We start from the raw sequence: 17,663 nt of genomic DNA, 5'->3' as shown, positions 1-17,663 counted from the left end.
ACCCAATTTTAATTTCCTGCTTGTGCTCACCTTAGGGGTCAACTATCAAAAAAACAGTAATCAAGGTATTTAAGATTCGAAAATTGTTGAAATATTTATTATTTGCGTTGTGGTGTCAGATGCGTAAGCATTGCCCACTTTAATTATTAAAATTAGAATTTTGATAGTTTTCAGTGTTGGTGATCCAAAACCTCAGTCATACCAAAGTGTCATGTTCAGAGCATAAACGTAAGAAATTATTAATTTCATTTTTTAAATTGCATGTAAAGTTATGGGTTTGACATGTAAGAATTTGGTTCACATTATGTTTTCGCATACTGTCCTATTATATAACTAAAGTTGTTAAGCTTGGTTTAAGTTAGAAACGTCACAATGATATTAATGCGTTTTATATGGAAAACTTTAATTTAACTGTATTGTATATGGCCAGGCTTAGCCTATATTGACTAGCTTTTTAAACTTTGTAACTTATTTCAATATTTGTTTCCTGTCCTTTAATTAATTCCAATTTGTGCTTTAATAAGGTATTCAATTTCAGTATTCTTAATTTCTTTATATATTTTAGTTGAACTATTTCGGTTTTTACGCTTTTATGCAAGTTTACAGTACCACACCTGTAATTTTTTTATTTTTCAATCTTACGTACTTTTCTGATACACGAATTATAGCCTCGAACTAATAAATCGGCAGAAGATTAAGTAACAGTCAATTTTCGTTTATCGACGATTTATAAAGGACAAACAATGGTACATCACGGTTATTGACAAATCAAAGTTCTATGGTCGCGGTTCAGGTGATCACATATAAGATTAAGACATATACCTGAACAACACTTTCATTGCTTCACTCTTTCACTTGCTTCTCAGTTTTTGACAGTGGTTGTTGTTACGGCGGCACATAAATTTGGATGAAGTTAAAATAAGGTAAAGTTAGCTTAAAAATGTTTTTATTTTAATTAAATGGCAATAATTGTCAAAAGTATAAAACTTAAACAGCGTATTATTAAAGTTATGATTTTTAGTTGTTGTTTTAACTTTACTGAAAACTCGTTAAGTGTGAAATTAGACTTTTTTAACACCTTTTTTGCGAGACGAAAATTTCAACCAGTAAAAATAAATAATGTAGTGAATTTAAATTTTTACCAATTTACCTATTTTTAAGATGATGTATTAAGTTTAACTGAATTTTTTCGGGGGTAATATCCCTAGTGCATTTAATTTTTCCGGAAAAATTCGGAAAAACGAGTTTTCGACTTCGATTGGGATGATTTTTAAAACCACTCTCGCTCATTATATATTTGTTAAAACAAATTACTTAGAAACGAGTATTCCAATTTTTCCACAGGAAAAATTAGATGCACGAGGGATATTTGGTAAGATTATTTCCTGAGTTAAATAAACATTTTATTTTAATTAAAACAATAAGAACAATAACTTTCAAGCTAGAAAGGGTAACACTATTCTTTATGTTGTTGTGAGGAGTGTGCAATTTTTTCCATTTTTTTTCCGGAAAAACTGCTGACAGCTAAGTTGACAGTTGTTGACAAGTGATTTTTCCACTTAAAATTTACATTTGTAATATTAATTCTTGATAGCGATTGGTCAAAATTGATAGGAAGGAAATAATCAACATAATACAAATAAAATATTTTGGTTTAAAAAAAGTGATTTTTTTCGCTTAATTTAAATTTACTAGTTAACACGTTACACACTTTTGCATTGCTCATTTTTGCTCTTATGCAGCTTTATACCTTTCCACTAGTTTATATATTATTTTAATAAAACTTTTTCAGCTGTATTAGATTTAGTAAAATTAGTATTAAACTAATATTAATGGATTTTGAAAATTGGCAAAAAATTATTATTCCTTGTTTAAAAAAAATTAACTTAAAAATTCAATTTCAAGCTCAAAATGATACTCAGCTCAAACTCAAAACTTTGAAAATAAACATACGCAACAAATTTAAGAAAAAGTTAGGATTGCATTCTTCTTTTAATACTTAAAGTAAGTACTAAAGTAATCGAAATGATTTAATAATCTAATATTATGGTCAATATTGCACAACCCTGCTCCTTGCAATTTTTCATTTCAATCCAGAACAATGTTTAGAGGCCAAGTTTCCGGTTGTTAAGTAAGACGTATAGGTCCCATTCAAATCAACTGCTTGACTTTTGAGTTCGAGGTGAATTTTGCATTGTAGATACAAGAGCTGAAATGATAATGATAATGAAATAAAATGATATAAATGATAACTTACAAAACATAGTAATATAAATTTTAAAAATATATGAAAAAAGTATGTACTTAGACTTGTATTTCATCTAATGCATAATTTTTCCTAAACAATTTTGTGCTGTTATTAGCATTAAACAAGCTTGATAATATATCAGTATGAAAGTGATTTGTGATTATTACCTGAAAAAATTAATAAAATTTCGTTTTTACGGTATTTTTGGTCAATAAAAACTAAATTACTATTTGGCAGTTAGATTGAAAGAAAAGTGTTTTTTTTCCTCAATTAGACACGGTATCCACCGAAATAAAACTTAATGAATAATAATAATTGGATATGCCATTGTGATATGACGATTCGTTAGGCATACAATGCCTGAATATGTTGACTGTTTTTTTCTGAATTACGAATTATTTTGCATTAAGTACTTTTTCCATTGTATACAAGTTTCCTGGTTTATAATTAATTAAATCAAAATTAAATTTGTAAATATCGGAATCCCAAGTCTGAAAATAATGCGATTTCGTCCTTTCCTTGAAAATTGTCAGTTTAAAAACACGACATTAATAACGTTAGTAATAACGTTCTTAAAACGTTTTTTTTTACTTATCCTAAATTAGAAAATACTTGATTTGCTTTATTACTTTACTGTTCCTGCGATATCTCCGTATGTGTAGCATTGTTAAATTTAAGCTAAATCTGTAACATTTTTAAAGCTAATAATATGTATTAAAAATACTTTTTTTCGACAATATTTAGGCAAATTCAAATTAAATCTAACCTCAATAAATCAAAAATTCTTACTCACTTTTGCATTCGGTGCTATGCTAAAAAACATTTTATAGAAATGCATAGTAACGATGTTAACATGAATTGGCTGAAAGTTACAATGTAATTATTGTTAAGTAATAGTTTAGCAAAAACTGAAAATAATCAATGCCTATTTTCACAATAAGCATTAGGAAGGCATCAAAATACGAAATATCATTAATGTCCGTTGGCCCACAAATCACCTTGTGCAACATCTTCATCACAAAAACCCATAGTGGAGCTGCTGGGTCATGGTTATGTGTCTTGATGGTACCTGTTACACAAGTAATATTTAGCAATAGTTAAGAAATTAGTCTTTAATCAAAACACACACAAATTTACCATCACATTAGTAAGATTTGTGTAAGAGTAGCAAATAGTCTGATAATAAAACTGTAAACAGTGTTATTTATTTATTATTTTGCTGCCACTGTAAACGTGTTGCAAATCTTGTAATTGATTGAAACTATTATACGATATGTATTTGCATTTCTAAATTTTGCCAGTAAGGTGATAATTCAACGAAACCTATATGGAAAACCAAACTAAATTAAGATGATGTAACTGTAAATGTTTTAACCACTTATTTTATTTTCTGATATTTTATTCACTCAGCAGTTTTTCTATAGTTTCAAAAATATACATTTTATAGTATTTTTTAATGAGTTTTACTATTATGTTCATCAGTTTTAAATTAAATAAAAAAAATCTTTTGTAGATTCAATTATGGCTCCTCATCTCATCTCAACTTCAAGCTCACTTAGCGTAGTACAAGGGGAAGAACCGGAGACTACCAGAATCAATACTGAATCAGTGATTAAAAGAACTACAAACCATCAAAATGAATCGGCCAAAGAACCCGAAAAGACGGAAACAAAATATAAATGGAAAATTGCATGGAGAAACGTGATTGCCTTCCTTATTCTTCATCCCGCCTCGTTTCTCGCATTTTATTGGATGACACAAGGACATTGCAAGTTTTCCACATTCGTATTTTGTAAGTATTAATATAAAGTATTTCTTGTTTTTATTAACTATCTTTGAAGTAAAGTTTTGTTCGGTTACCAATATGCTTTATTTAGAAATACAAAGAAAAGTGATAGCGATATGGAAGTAAAGATGAGAGATTTCGTGTCTAACAAGTCATTAATGATTATTAGGGATGAAAGGAAAAAGATAATAAAAGATAAAATGAGGAAAACAGGATTAATGACATGACATATTAAATATCTCCGACCCGAACATTTTTACGTCATGCTGGTTTTGTTTGATTTTCAGCATATATGACATACATCTCTAGAATTCGACATTGATCAATTTTGGTATGCAGCTAAATATTTAATACTTTATTTCTTACGCACTTGCCATAATTGATCCTGGAAGATGATCCTGGTTCACCCTGTATACAAGAATTTCTTCTCATTTTATTAGTTCTATTATGATGATAACTTATTAACTTTCAGCATATTTTTACGGAGCTACTGCAGGATTAGGAGTGACAGCAGGCGCTCACAGACTATGGGCTCACAGAACTTACAGTGCCAAACTACCTTTGCGCATTTTCCTTATGATTTTGCAAACTATCGCTTTGCAAAATGATATTTACGATTGGGTACTATTTTTATTTGCCCAAATTTGTTGTTTAATTTGAAAAAAAATTTCTCTATTTGTAGTGCAGAGATCATCGAGTACACCACAAGTTTACAGACACGGACGCTGATCCTCACAATTCTAGTCGTGGGTTTTTCTTCTCCCATATGGGTTGGTTAATGCTGAGAAAACATCCGCAAGTGACGGAAAAAGGAAAAACCGTAGATTTGTCTGATGTGTTGGCAGATCCAGTAGTAAAATTCCAGAGAAAGTAAGAGTTAAAAATCGTTTTTTGTAACAGATATTTTAATTTGTTGTTTAATCAAAAACGATTTCAAGGAAGGAAAACTAGCAATACTTGTCTTTGAAACTATAACTGAGTTAAATAACTGCCAGCCTTTAGTAAGTTACTTCTAAGACTGATTATGTGTTAATTTAATTAATTAAACTTTGGTGGTAATATTATTTAAAAAATGAAAATTTACTTAGAAGACAGTTAAAGACCAATGAAGAGAGAAAAAAGTAAAAAGTTAAACAATTTGAATAAGAATTTAAAATAACAAAAAAAACTAATTGGGACACATTGTATTTTTTTTCCAGGTACTACATACCTATGATATTCTTCTTCAATATCGTTGTTCCTATTTTCGTCGTGCACGTATTATTGGATGAACCGCTTTACGTAGCGGTTCTTGCTACCATTACCAGATACACGATTTCCTTGCATATCACTTGGTTGGTCAACAGCGCCGCCCATATTTGGGGAATGAAACCATATGACAAGTAAGAACTTTTTTGCTTTACCATATTTATGTTTTTTGAAATTTGCATTGCTCACTTCTTCGCATTTTCATGAGATACAGCAAGACAAAAATTGTTTTACAAAAATAATTTTTAAAAATGCCTTATAAAGTGAAAAAATATACCTATTATTATAATTAAAATTATATCTTTCTGGCCAAATCTACACAGTGACAAGTGTACCTAACAATAAAATAATGTTTCCAAATAGAGCATTAATTATGACATTAATTATTAATGGAATGTGTTCTACTAGTTTTTTCCCTGAAACTCATTTTGCTTATCTCCGATCAGTGAATTGTTTTTTTCATTTTTATTACGTTTTAGTAGAAATGATATCGTGGTACAAAAGATGTTCGTGCAATCAATTAGTATTTGTGGTACATTTATCGAGCTGTTTCAGGACTAAAGAAATTAATCAATATCAACAAAAAAAATAAAACATAAAGAAATTCATAATTTAGTGACATAAGTACCTTTTATAAAATGTACACTTTAGGAACATAAATCCCACTGAAAATATCGTGGTTTCTACACTAACAATGGGTGAAGGTTGGCACAACTACCATCACGTTTTTCCTTGGGACTACAAAGCGGCTGAACTAGGAAGATATGCGTTCAACTTTTCCACTTTGTTCTTGGATTGTATGGCTAAAATTGGCCAAGCATATGACATGAAAACGGCTTCCGAAGAATTAATCAGGAGAAGGTATAAGTTATAACTAATTTTATAAAAACTGATCTTCACTGAACATGGTCAGGTTTAACCTGTTTTGGTGATCATTTAACGTATTACAGGGCACTCCGAACTGGAGATCAAAGTTGGAAACCTGGAACCAAAGTAGCCTTAGGAATGGATGGTAAAACGGTATACCATTTCGAAAATACTGAACAGATTTGGGGTTGGGGTGATAGAGATATGAGAGAAGATGATTTCAAGTATGTCATCAAGTCTAATCGACAAGCAGCTTAGATTATTTCTAATGGTTATTAAGTTTATTTAGTATACAGTACCTTATAGATTTTAAAATATACTGTAGGAAATTCAGTGTTTTATTTATCATCATGTTCTCTACATAAAATTATGTGATATTTACTCTACAGAACTGTACTTGCTACAATAATTATTATTTAATATTCTAAAATCAGCAAGGTTCTGAAAAGTGTTATTTGACTAATAGAGGAGAGTATACCTACAGTACTATAGTAGTTTTTTAACAAAAATATGGTCAAAATATAAAAAAGAAACTAGATAAAATTGGTTATTGCATTTTACTATAAACGCTTCTTTTTTGTAATATTAATGGACAAGAGGGAACTATTTTATAGTTTTGTACATCTAACCATAAATTATTTTCATTTTGAGTTTTTTGTTTTCTTAATTCGATAAGATACGATACCATTTTTATTTGTGGCATGGTTGACACACATAATATTATCGTATATGACTGACATTTTATTATGGGTTACTATGATTTGCAAAGTTCTCATACATTTAATTTAATCGAGATCGCTTGTCGATAATTTTCGGTTTTTCTTATAAATAGCATTAATCTGGGTTTTATCATTAGTTGTCATTCATTTTGACTTTTATGATTTGTAGTATGATTAATTTGTCTAGTAAAAAATATACAGGGTGTTTGGATTTAGTGTGCTTTGACAGGACAACTAGTACCTACATGTATAGAGGCACCGCCCTCTGTACAAGAAAGCCAAGAAGGTGCATGCCAAAAATTTCAATATGGCCGAAATAGTGGTTGACAGTTTGCATTTGTTTGTATTGTGGAAATTGAGTTTTTCGATGATTAAATTAATTTTTAAGGTTTAAAGTCAAGACTTGGGATTACTTGCCAAAGTAATTTTTGTTTACTATTATATATTGTTGTTTATATGTTTATTGTTCTAGTGAAAGTGTTGTTTGTGTTCATTTTATTGTGTTATCACTATTGTTATTGTTCCTTCATTGTTCTATAATTTGTTGTAGGTTTTTTAACTTAAATTCTATTGCCTCTACAATATGCCGTCCACTTGTTTGCCAAATTGTAAAAGCAATTTGGTGAAAGGCCCAAAAGTGTCAGTCTTTTACTTTCCAAAAGACCCTGCTCGAACCCAACAGTGGTTGAAAGCTTTGAACTGGAATGATTTTACTCCAACACAATACTCAGTGGTAAGTACAATATGCTTTCTCATTCAGTAAACTTATTGCCTCACATTACATAGGTATGTGAGTTACATTTTGAGGCCGCCTGCATTTTGAGAGCAACAAAGGTTTATTCTGAAGAAACAGGACAGCTTTTAGAAGTTCTATTGGCACATTTACATTTTAAAAGAAAGGTCTTGGTAATATAAAACCCATTTACCAGTTTTGCTTACCTAACTTCAAGGATTTCCAAATTTTCTTTGATTGAGCAGTTTTCACATTAGTTTGTTGTACTTTCCAGGACAAAGGGTTCTAACCAAACTTGCTTTGGCTGGACTTTATTGGGTATAAAAAGCCATATCTATACATATCTGGATCAGGAATGAAGCGTTCTTTGATTTTTCACTCACAACTTCTAATCAACTACACGGAAAAAAAAAAAAAACATATTTTCTACTGCATCTGCATAGGTTTGTGTACAAAACGAAAACCGCTAACGCCGCCATTAAAAGTGACATTCTAGGCTTTCTTGTACAGGGTGCTGCATTTTCGATGGTTTTACGGGGTACAGAGAAAACGGTAATAGATAGAAAAAAAGTAGCATACGTGTTCCGATCTCTTTTTCTGAGCTGAGATGACTCGCGAAGAGTGGGCTGCGCAAACTTCTTTTGTTTCAAAGATACGGGGGGCTTTTGAAAATTGGTCATTTTGGAACCTCCTCTGTATTTCATTTGCTATTAAAGTTATCAAAAAAGGAAAAACGGTTTCCGGTAGAAGTTTTGACGTAGAATCCAATGGCGTAGTCAGTTTTTTTCTATTACGTTTAGTTTCTGACATATGACAGTAAGTTATATTTTTTTAAATGGAACACCCTATATATTTTTTGTTCATTTAATTCCGTTGATTTTTACTTTTTCAACGGTGTATTAAAACATATAAATTTGTAAACGTTAATCTTGGTAATTAGAAAAAAAGCGTTTCCTTAACAAAAAAGTGCTAAATAATATTGTTACGGTTTGGGCCTACTATGCTCGATACTCCGATGAAACCGATGCGCCGCAATATCTGGCCGGGCGCGTGTTAAAGTAGGCCATACTTAGGAAGCGACACCTGGAAGCATCTTGAATATTCGAAGCAAATCGCGAAGCGTTTTGCGGTCGTTCTAGAACGTGGTTTGCGAATATAAAAGACGCGGTGTCGACCGCGAGAGTAGTGTAGTGTAGTAGTGAATTTGGGAACGCGGTAAAGTTTAAATAGTGGAATAGTTGTGGAATCGTAGTAGTGTTTTTAATAGCTGAGTTAATTATTGTACGGAGTGTTTTAAAGTGTAAATAAATTTATTAATTGTTGAGTTAAACTGACTTTGTGTGAACCCACGGGAAAATCGTAACAATATGTATAAAAATACCCACAGTCGAAACAAAATTTGGCTATATTCATATTAACATGTTACATGTCGTTTATAATCAGTTTTTTCAACTTCCACCTTAAAAATAGTAGAAAATAGAAATGGCCACTTTTCTTATTAAAGTGACGGTAGAACTGTTTGTAACTTAGATTTTTAATAAGATTTATTAAAAATATCTAATTTTCTGATGTGTTAGTTTATATGATTTCCGATTTTGTTTGGTATTTTAGATATTGGCCTTTTTTTAGCTTAGCAAAGGTCTTTTTTTAAAATAACAGGTTTAACCTCTACAAACTTATATGTTGTAATACACCGTTGAAAAGGTAAAAATCAACAGAATTAAATGACGTAAAAATATATAGGATGTTCCATTTAAAAACATGTAACTTACTGTCATATGTCAGAAACTAAACGGAATAGAAAAAAACTGACTACGCCATTGGATTCTACATGAAAACTTCTACCGGGAACCGTTCTTCCTTTGTTGATAACTTTAAGAGCAACTGAAATACTGAAGAGGTTCAAAAATTTCCAATTTTCGAAAACCCCCCGTATCTTTGAAAAAAAAGAAGTTTGCGCCGCCCACTTTTCGCAAGTCATCTCAGCTCAGAAAAAGAGATCAGAACACGTATGCTACTTTTTTTCTATCTATTACCGTTTTCTCTGTACCCCGTAAAATCATCGAAAATGCAGCACCCTATACAGAGGGCGGTGATAGAAGTCGATTGTTGAGAAAAGATGTTTAAGATGATTAAGTGTTGTCATAGAAACAAGAAATAAATAAACGTCACTTTTGACAGCTGACTTCAAAACCTGAGCCAAAGCCAACTTGAATAAAGTTTAATATCTCAGTTATTTTTAAGATTAACTATAGACATACTTTCATTGTAGTAAACAGCATAAAATGAACTTTTTTTATAATTATACCCAACTGTCATTTCAATTTAAAATAACAAAGTTAGGTAATTTAAAAAAAAATTAGAGGACATTAGCAAAAAACCAAGCACGCCACTGGAATCACATCGAAAAAATGCCGTAAAAATGTTTTTGTTTCAATTCGATATTTTAATAAACAAAAAATTTGTGACGTTTCAAAAATATGTGTGAGTTTTCAAAATGGGCGAAATTTGAAAAACGCCCTCTAGCGCCGCGAATTGACAAGATATCAAAATACGGTTTTTGCAATTAATCTTTTCTCAAAAATCGATAATTAGACATGTATACTAGTTTTTTCCTATCTAGCCGGGTCTTTTCCTGTCAAAACACTCTAAATTCGGACACCCTGTACAACGTGTTCCTTAATGACATGTTAATATTTAAGTATACATTTGAAGAAAAAAAGTCATCATCACCATCATTTGAGCGTAAAGTAAAACGATTTTAATTGTTTGGGCGAAAACTGTGTGTCGGACGAAATACAACCTGTCTAAAAATGACAATACAACACTATAGTCGTTTATTTGCTACAAGAAACATATGGCAACACCGCTTCAATTGCGATTTGACACTTTTGACAGATAGACGTTATTACGAGTTTTGAGAGTTTAAAGATTATGTACCGGATTGTTTCCAGATTTACCAATAAAACCAGCAAATATTCAGTTTCTTAATTTATTTTCGCCGTCTTAAACCTTCACACAAAAAAGAAATAACGAAAACTGACAACAGATGATAGTTTTTTGTTACGAAGCGCAACCGACCATCATGCGCAGTAGGAACGCATGATGGTCGGTTGCGCTCATTTTGAAGCAGTTTTACGGTAATTTTGATATAAACAAGCACAAAATCAGGCTTCAAGAGTTTTATCAAACCTTTTATATGCATTTAAATAGCTCAGGTAATGGCTGATCACAAAAAGCTAAAAAAAAACTTACCGCATTCTACAGACAACTGCAAACAGCCCCACCATAAAACAATGTTCATTTTCTGGGTTTTAGCACTTATTATAATTATATATAATTATATAACCGGTTCAAATACACTTTTGCAAGTACACAGCACAAATTGTTACGTAAAAACTGTACGTTTTACTATAAATCACGATGAAAAATTGTGCGTGGCCGTAACAAACGTCAAATGATTATTAAAACAATTGATGAACATCTGTCACCAGTCACAGTGTCGAGTCAAGGCCTTCTTGATGCACTATGTGAAGCTGGATCACTCCCAGTTCCGGGTTATAACTCTCTCTCTCACACACGTATGGCGCTATCCAAAAATGTGATAGAGACGATGTTATTGTTGATATTTGACAAATCGTATTTGTTGTAATGAGTTGAGGTATTGATGCGTTGTTGCCAACATGTACCTCTAGCTCGATGCTGAAATAAATGCATTGTTTCCACATAATAAAAATGTTATTAAAGTTTTTATTTACAACATAGTTTGTGGAAAAATAAAAAAAGTATACGAGTTAGTTAGTTAGGGTTTTAAATATTTATTACTTTATTATTTTTTTTATTAGTATTTTATGGACAAATCAAAGTTCTATGGTCGCGGTTCAGGTGATCGATCACATATAAGATTAAGACATATACCTGAACAACACTTTCATTGCTACACTCTTTCACTCGTTTCTCAGTTTTTGACAGTGGTTGTTGTTACGGTGGCACATAAATTTGAATAAAGTTAAAATAAGGTAAAGTTAGCTTAAAATTGTTTTTATTTTAATTAAAAGCTTGTTTGGCAATAATTGTCAATAGTTAAACAGCGTATTACTAAAGTTTTGATTTTTAATTATTTTTTTTTCTGTACTGAAAACTTGTTAAGTGTGAAATTCGACTTTTTTAACAACCTTTTTTGCGAGACGAAAATTTCAACCAGTAAAAATAAATAATTTAGTGAATTTAAATTTTTACCAATTTACCTATTTTTAAGATGATGTATTATGTTTAACTGAATTTTTTCAACATAATACAAATAAAATATTTTGGTTTTAAAAAAGTGATTTTTCCCTTAATTTAAATTTACTAGTTAACACGTTACACACTTTTGCATTGCTCATTTTTGTTCTTATGTAGCTTTTTACCTTTCCACTAGTTTATATACTATTTTAATAACACTTTTTCAGGTTTATTAGATTTAGTAAAATTAGTATTAAACTAATATTAATGGATTTTGAAAATTAGAAAAAAATTATTATTCCTTGTTTAAAAAAAATTAACTTAAAAATTCAATTTCAAGCTCAAAATGACACTCAGCTCAAACTCAAAACTTTGAAAATAAACATACGCAACAAATTTAAGAAAAAGTTAGGATTGCATTCTTCTTTTAATACCTAAAGTAAGTACTAAAGTAATCGAAATGATTTAATAATCTAATATTATTGTCAATATTGCAACAACCCTGCTCCTTGCAATTTTTCATTTCAATCCAGAACAATGTTTAGAGGCCAAGTTTCCGGTTGTTAAGTAAGACGCATAGGTCGCATTCAAATCAACTGCTTGACTTTTGAGTTCGAGGTGAGTTTTGCATTGTAGATACAAGAGCTCAAATGATAATGATAATGAAATGAAATGATATAAATGATAACTTACAAAACATAATAATATAAATTTTAAAAATATATGAAAAAAGTATGTACTTAGACTTGTATTTCATCTAATGCATAATTTTTCCTAAACAATTTTGTGCTGTTATTAGCATTAAACAAGCTTGATGATATATCAGTATGAAAGTGATTTGTGATTTTTACCTGAAAAAATTAATAAAATTTCGTTTTTACGGTATTTTTGGTCAATAAAAACTAAATTACTATTTGGCAGTTAGATTGAAAGAATAGCTATTTATGTAACCAGTTACAAAAAGATCGATTTTGTGTAACGAATGAATGTTTGTAGGGCGAGCGCAGCGAGGTCCTACAATTTGAATGAGTTATACTCTATACATAAAGTGATACTTTTGTAACTAGTTATGAAAAGTTCATTTCATCACTCCCTGTTTTTATGCATTTCCGTAGAAACATATGGGCGACATCCATCATAACATGTCGTTGTCACTGTTTATACAAGGTGCTATGAAAGTGAATATTTGTGTTAAATCACTTTAAAAGATGGTTTTTACCGCTTTTTGGTCAAAATTAGAAAAAATTATGTATGCAACACGTTTCGAAAATGTCTTATTGTGTAACTCATTCAAATTGTAGGACCTCGCTGCGCTCGCCCTACAAACATTCATTCGTTACACAAAATCGATCTTTTTGTAACTGGTTACATAAATAGCTATTTTTTTCCTCAATTAGACACGGTATCCACCGAAATAAAACTTAATGAATAATAATAATTGGATATGCCATTGTGATATGACGATTCGTTAGGCATACAATGCCTTAATATGTTTACAGTTTTTTTCTGAATTACGAATTATTTTGCATTAAGTACTTTTTCCATTGTATACAAGTTTCCTGGTTTATAATTAATTAAATCAAAATTAAATTTGTAAATATCGGAATCCCAAGTCTAAAAATAATGCGATTTCGTCCTTTCCTTGAAAATTGTCAGTTTAAAAACACGACATTAATAACGTTAGTAATAACGTTCTTAAAACGTTTTTTTTTACCTATCCTAAATTAGAAAATACTTGATTTGCTTTATTACTTTACTGTTCCTGCGATATCTCCGTATGTGTAGCTTTGTTAAATTTAAGCTAATTCTGTAACATTTTTAAAGCTAATAATATGTATTAAAAAAACTTTTTTTCGACAATATTTAGGCAAATTCAAATTAAATCTAACCTCAATAAATCAAAAATTCTTACTCACTTTTGCATTCGGTGGTATGCTAAAAAACATTTTATAGAAATGCATAGTAACGATGTTAACATGAATTGGCTTCGCCATTAAACCAAAGTTACAATGTAATTATTGTTAAGTAATAGTTTAGCAAAAACTGAAAATAATCAATGCCTATTTTCACAATAAGCATTAGGAAGGCACCAAAATACGAAATATCATTAATCTCCGTTGGCCCACAAATCACCTTGTGCAACGCAACATAGAAGTTCGTAATATGGCGTACTTCTACGTGACGTAAAAGTATGTACGATTTCAACTTTTGACGTACAAATTAGTATGTTTTTACTCCTGATTGAAGTTGACAGTAGGCTGACAAGTGGTAATGAATAAAAATTTAGCGGCGTCGACCGGAAATCTGTCGCAATTAAACCTAAATTGTTTTATTGTTTTTTTGAAATGAATGTTATGTTTATATGTATAGTGTAGGACAGTGTTCATTGTTTAAAAAATTTTACTTGGCACATTTCATGACTCGTGCGACAGACGTTCCGCGTACCAAGAGAAACTCCATTTGTTGCTTTAATAATTTCTACGCATATCTATGTTATAGTGTTATACGACTTTTTACAACAGAGAAGACTCAAGTGTGAACGTGAATCCACCTTTACACAAGTAACATTTACCAATAGTTAAGAAATTAGTCTTTAATCAAAACACACACAATTTTACCATCACATTAGTAAGATTTGTGTAAGAGTAGCAAATAGTCTGATAATAAAACTGTAAACAGTGTTATTTATTTATTATTTTGCTGCCACTGTAAACGTGTTGCAAATCTTGTAATTGATTGAAACTATTATACGATATGTATTTGCATTTCTAAATTTTGCCAGTAAGGTGATAATTCAACGAAACCTATATGGAAAACCAAACTAAATTAAGATGATGTAACTGTAAATGTTTTAACCACTTATTTTATTTTCTGATATTTTATTCACTCAGCAGTTTTTCTATAGTTTCAAAAATATACATTTTATAGTATTTTTTAATGAGTTTTATTATTATGTTCATCAGTTTTAAATTAAAGAAGAAAAATCTTTTGTAGATTCAATTATGGCTCCTCATCTCATCTCAACTTCAAGCTCACTTAGCGTAGTACAAGGGGAAGAACCGGAGACTACCAGAATCAATACTGAATCAGTGATTAAAAGAACTACAAACCATCAAAATAAATCGTTCAAAGAACCCGAAAAGACGGAAACAGAATATAAATGGAAAATTGTATGGAGAAACGTGATTGCCTTTCTTATTCTTCATCCCGCCTCGTTTCTCGCATTTTATTGGATGACACAAGGACATTGCAAGTTTTCCTCATTCGTATTTTGTAAGTATTAATATAAAGTATTTCTTGTTTTTATTAACTATCTTTGAAGTAAAGTTTTGTTCGGTTACCAATATGCTTTATTTAGAAATACAAAGAAAAGTGATAGCGATATGGAAGTAAAGATGAGAGATTTTGTGTCTAATAAGTCATTAATGATTATTAGGGATGAAAGGAAAAAGATAATAAAAGATAAAATGAGGAAAACAGGATTCATGACATGACATTAAATATCTCTGAATCGAACATTTTTACGTCATGCTGGTTTTGTTTGATTTTCAGCATATATGACATACATGTCTAGAATTCGACATTGATCAATTTTGGTATGCAGCTAAATGTTTAATACTTTATTTCTTACGCACTTGCCATAATTGATCCTGGAAGATCATCCTGGTTCACCCTGTATACAACAATTTCTTCCCATTTTATTAGTTCTATTATAATGATAACTTATTAACTTTCAGCATATTTTTACGGAGCTACTGCAGGATTAGGAGTGACAGCAGGCGCTCACAGACTATGGGCTCACAGAACTTACAGTGCCAAACTACCTTTGCGCATTTTCCTTATGATTTTGCAAACTATCGCTTTGCAAAATGATATTTACGATTGGGTACTATTTTCATTTGCCCAAATTTGTTGTTTAATTTGAAAAAAAAATTCTCCATTTGTAGTGCAGAAATCATCGAGTACACCACAAGTTTACAGACACGGACGCTGATCCTCACAATTCTAGTCGTGGGTTTTTCTTCTCCCATATGGGTTGGTTAATGCTGAGAAAACATCCGCAAGTGATGGAAAAAGGAAAAACCATAGATTTTTCTGATGTGTTGGCAGATCCAGTAGTAAAATTCCAGAGAAAGTAAGAGTTAAACATCGTTTTTTGTAAGAGATATTTTAATTTGTTGTTTAATCAAAAACGATTTCAAGGAAGGAAAACTAGCAATACTTGTCTTTGAAACTATAACTCATTAAATAACTGTCAGCCTTTAAGTAAGTTACTTCTAAGACTGATTATGTGTTAATTCAATCAACTAAACTTTGGTGGTAATATTATTTAAAAAATGAAAATTTACTTAGGAGACAGTTAAAAACCAATGAAGAGAGAAAAAAGTAAAAAGTTAAACAATTTGAATAAGAGTTTAAAATAACAAAAAAAAACTAATTGGGACACACTGTATTTTTTTCCAGGTACTACATACCTATGATATTCTTCTTCAATATCGTTGTTCCTATTTTCGTCGTGCACGTATTATTGGATGAACCGCTTTACGTAGCGGTTCTTGCTACCATTACCAGATTTACGATTTCCTTGCATATCACTTGGTTGGTCAACAGCGCCGCCCATATTTGGGGAATGAAACCATATGACAAGTAAGAACTTTTTTGCTTCACCATATTTATGTTTTTTGAAATTTGCATTGCTCACTTCTTCGCATTTTCATGAGATACAGCAAGACAAAAATTGTTTTACAAAAATAATTTTTAAAAATGCCTTATAAAGTGAAAAAATATACCTATTATTATAATTAAAATTATATCTTTCTGGCCAAATCTACACAGTGACAAGTGTACCTAACAATAAAATAATGTTTCCAAATAGAGCATTAATTATGACATTAATTATTAATGAAATGTGTTCTACTAGTTTTTTCCCTGAAACTCATTTTGCTTATCTCCGATCAGGGAATTGTTTTTTTCATTTTTATTACGTTTTAGTAGAAATGATATCGTGGTACAAAACATTTTCGTGCAATCAATTAGTATTTGTGGTACATTTATCGAGCTGTTTCAGGACTAAAGAAATTAATCAATATCAACAAAAAAAATAAAACACAATTTATTTAACTCTGACTGATCGTTGAAAATTTAGACAAAATACCAATTTTATAACTCAAAACTCAAACAAATATGTTTCTTTACTAATCTAACAAAAATATTACATTTGTAGAAATTCATAATTTAGTGACATAAGTACCCTTTAAAAAATGTACACTTTAGGAACATAAATCCCACTGAAAATATCGTGATTTCTACACTAACAATGGGTGAAGGTTGGCACAACTACCATCACGTTTTTCCTTGGGACTACAAAGCGGCTGAACTAGGAAGATACGCGTTCAACTTTTCCACTTTGTTCCTGGATTGTATGGCTAAAATTGGCCAAGCATATGACATGAAAACGGCTTCCGAAGAATTAATCAGGAGAAGGTATAAGTTATAACTTATTTTATAAAAACTGATCTTTACTGGACATGGTCAGGTTTAACTTGTTTTGGTGATCATTTAACGTATTACAGGGCGCTCCGAACTGGAGATCAAAGTTGGAAACCTGGAACCAAAGTAGCCTTAGGAATGGATGGTAAAACGGTATACCATTTCGAAAATACTGAACAGATTTGGGGTTGGGGTGATAAAGATATGAGAGAAGATGATTTCAAGTATGTCATCAAGTCTAATCGACAAGCAGCTTAGATTATTATTCACTCGTTCGTGGTAATGGTTGTTAAGTTTATTTAGTATACAGTACCTTATAGATTTTAAAATATACTGTAGGAAATTCAG

At 30.7% G+C, this 17,663-nt stretch overlaps 2 protein-coding genes across 3 annotated transcripts; both read left to right on the top strand.

The window, feature by feature from the left end:
• The first annotated feature begins 70 nt into the window (after positions 1–70).
• Positions 71–6,482, top strand: LOC145740212 (acyl-CoA Delta-9 desaturase-like). 2 transcript variants are annotated; one of them, XM_081995606.1, is made up of 7 exons: positions 71–228; positions 3,762–4,040; positions 4,507–4,655; positions 4,717–4,904; positions 5,234–5,416; positions 5,934–6,143; positions 6,233–6,482. In XM_081995606.1, the coding sequence occupies exons 2-7, from the start codon at positions 3,770–3,772 to the stop codon at positions 6,405–6,407; spliced, it is 1,176 nt and encodes a 391-aa protein (XP_081851732.1). In that variant the 5' UTR covers positions 71–228; positions 3,762–3,769; the 3' UTR covers positions 6,408–6,482. The 2 variants fall into 2 exon arrangements, with proteins under 2 accessions (XP_081851732.1, XP_081851733.1); XM_081995607.1 differs by lacking the exon at positions 71–228 and adding an exon at positions 764–923.
• Positions 6,483–11,491: 5,009 nt separating this feature from the next.
• LOC145740213 (acyl-CoA Delta-9 desaturase-like) lies at positions 11,492–17,662 on the top strand. Its single transcript, XM_081995608.1, has 7 exons — positions 11,492–11,620; positions 14,820–15,098; positions 15,563–15,711; positions 15,773–15,960; positions 16,290–16,472; positions 17,100–17,309; positions 17,399–17,662. The coding sequence occupies exons 2-7, from the start codon at positions 14,828–14,830 to the stop codon at positions 17,571–17,573; spliced, it is 1,176 nt and encodes a 391-aa protein (XP_081851734.1). The 5' UTR covers positions 11,492–11,620; positions 14,820–14,827; the 3' UTR covers positions 17,574–17,662.
• The last annotated feature ends 1 nt before the right edge of the window (position 17,663 follows it).

Source organism: Ips typographus, linkage group LG1, assembly GCF_016097725.1.
Source record: "Ips typographus isolate SLU linkage group LG1, UJ_Ityp_2.0, whole genome shotgun sequence".
Classification (NCBI taxonomy): domain Eukaryota; kingdom Metazoa; phylum Arthropoda; class Insecta; order Coleoptera; family Curculionidae; genus Ips; species Ips typographus.
This window is presented reverse-complemented; position numbering and strand designations above follow the sequence as displayed.

Excerpts from the sequence above, each read along its gene's own strand:
- LOC145740212 (XM_081995606.1), top strand. The coding sequence starts at position 3,770 with ATGGCTCCTCATCTCATCTCAACTTCAAGCTCACTTAGCGTAGTACAA. Across the intron at positions 5,417-5,933 it reads GGAATGAAACCATATGACAA|GAACATAAATCCCACTGAAA; the intron begins GTAAGAACTTTT and ends TGTACACTTTAG. Across the intron at positions 6,144-6,232 it reads GAAGAATTAATCAGGAGAAG|GGCACTCCGAACTGGAGATC; the intron begins GTATAAGTTATA and ends AACGTATTACAG.
- LOC145740213 (XM_081995608.1), top strand. The coding sequence starts at position 14,828 with ATGGCTCCTCATCTCATCTCAACTTCAAGCTCACTTAGCGTAGTACAA. Across the intron at positions 15,712-15,772 it reads AAAATGATATTTACGATTGG|TGCAGAAATCATCGAGTACA; the intron begins GTACTATTTTCA and ends CTCCATTTGTAG. Across the intron at positions 17,310-17,398 it reads GAAGAATTAATCAGGAGAAG|GGCGCTCCGAACTGGAGATC; the intron begins GTATAAGTTATA and ends AACGTATTACAG.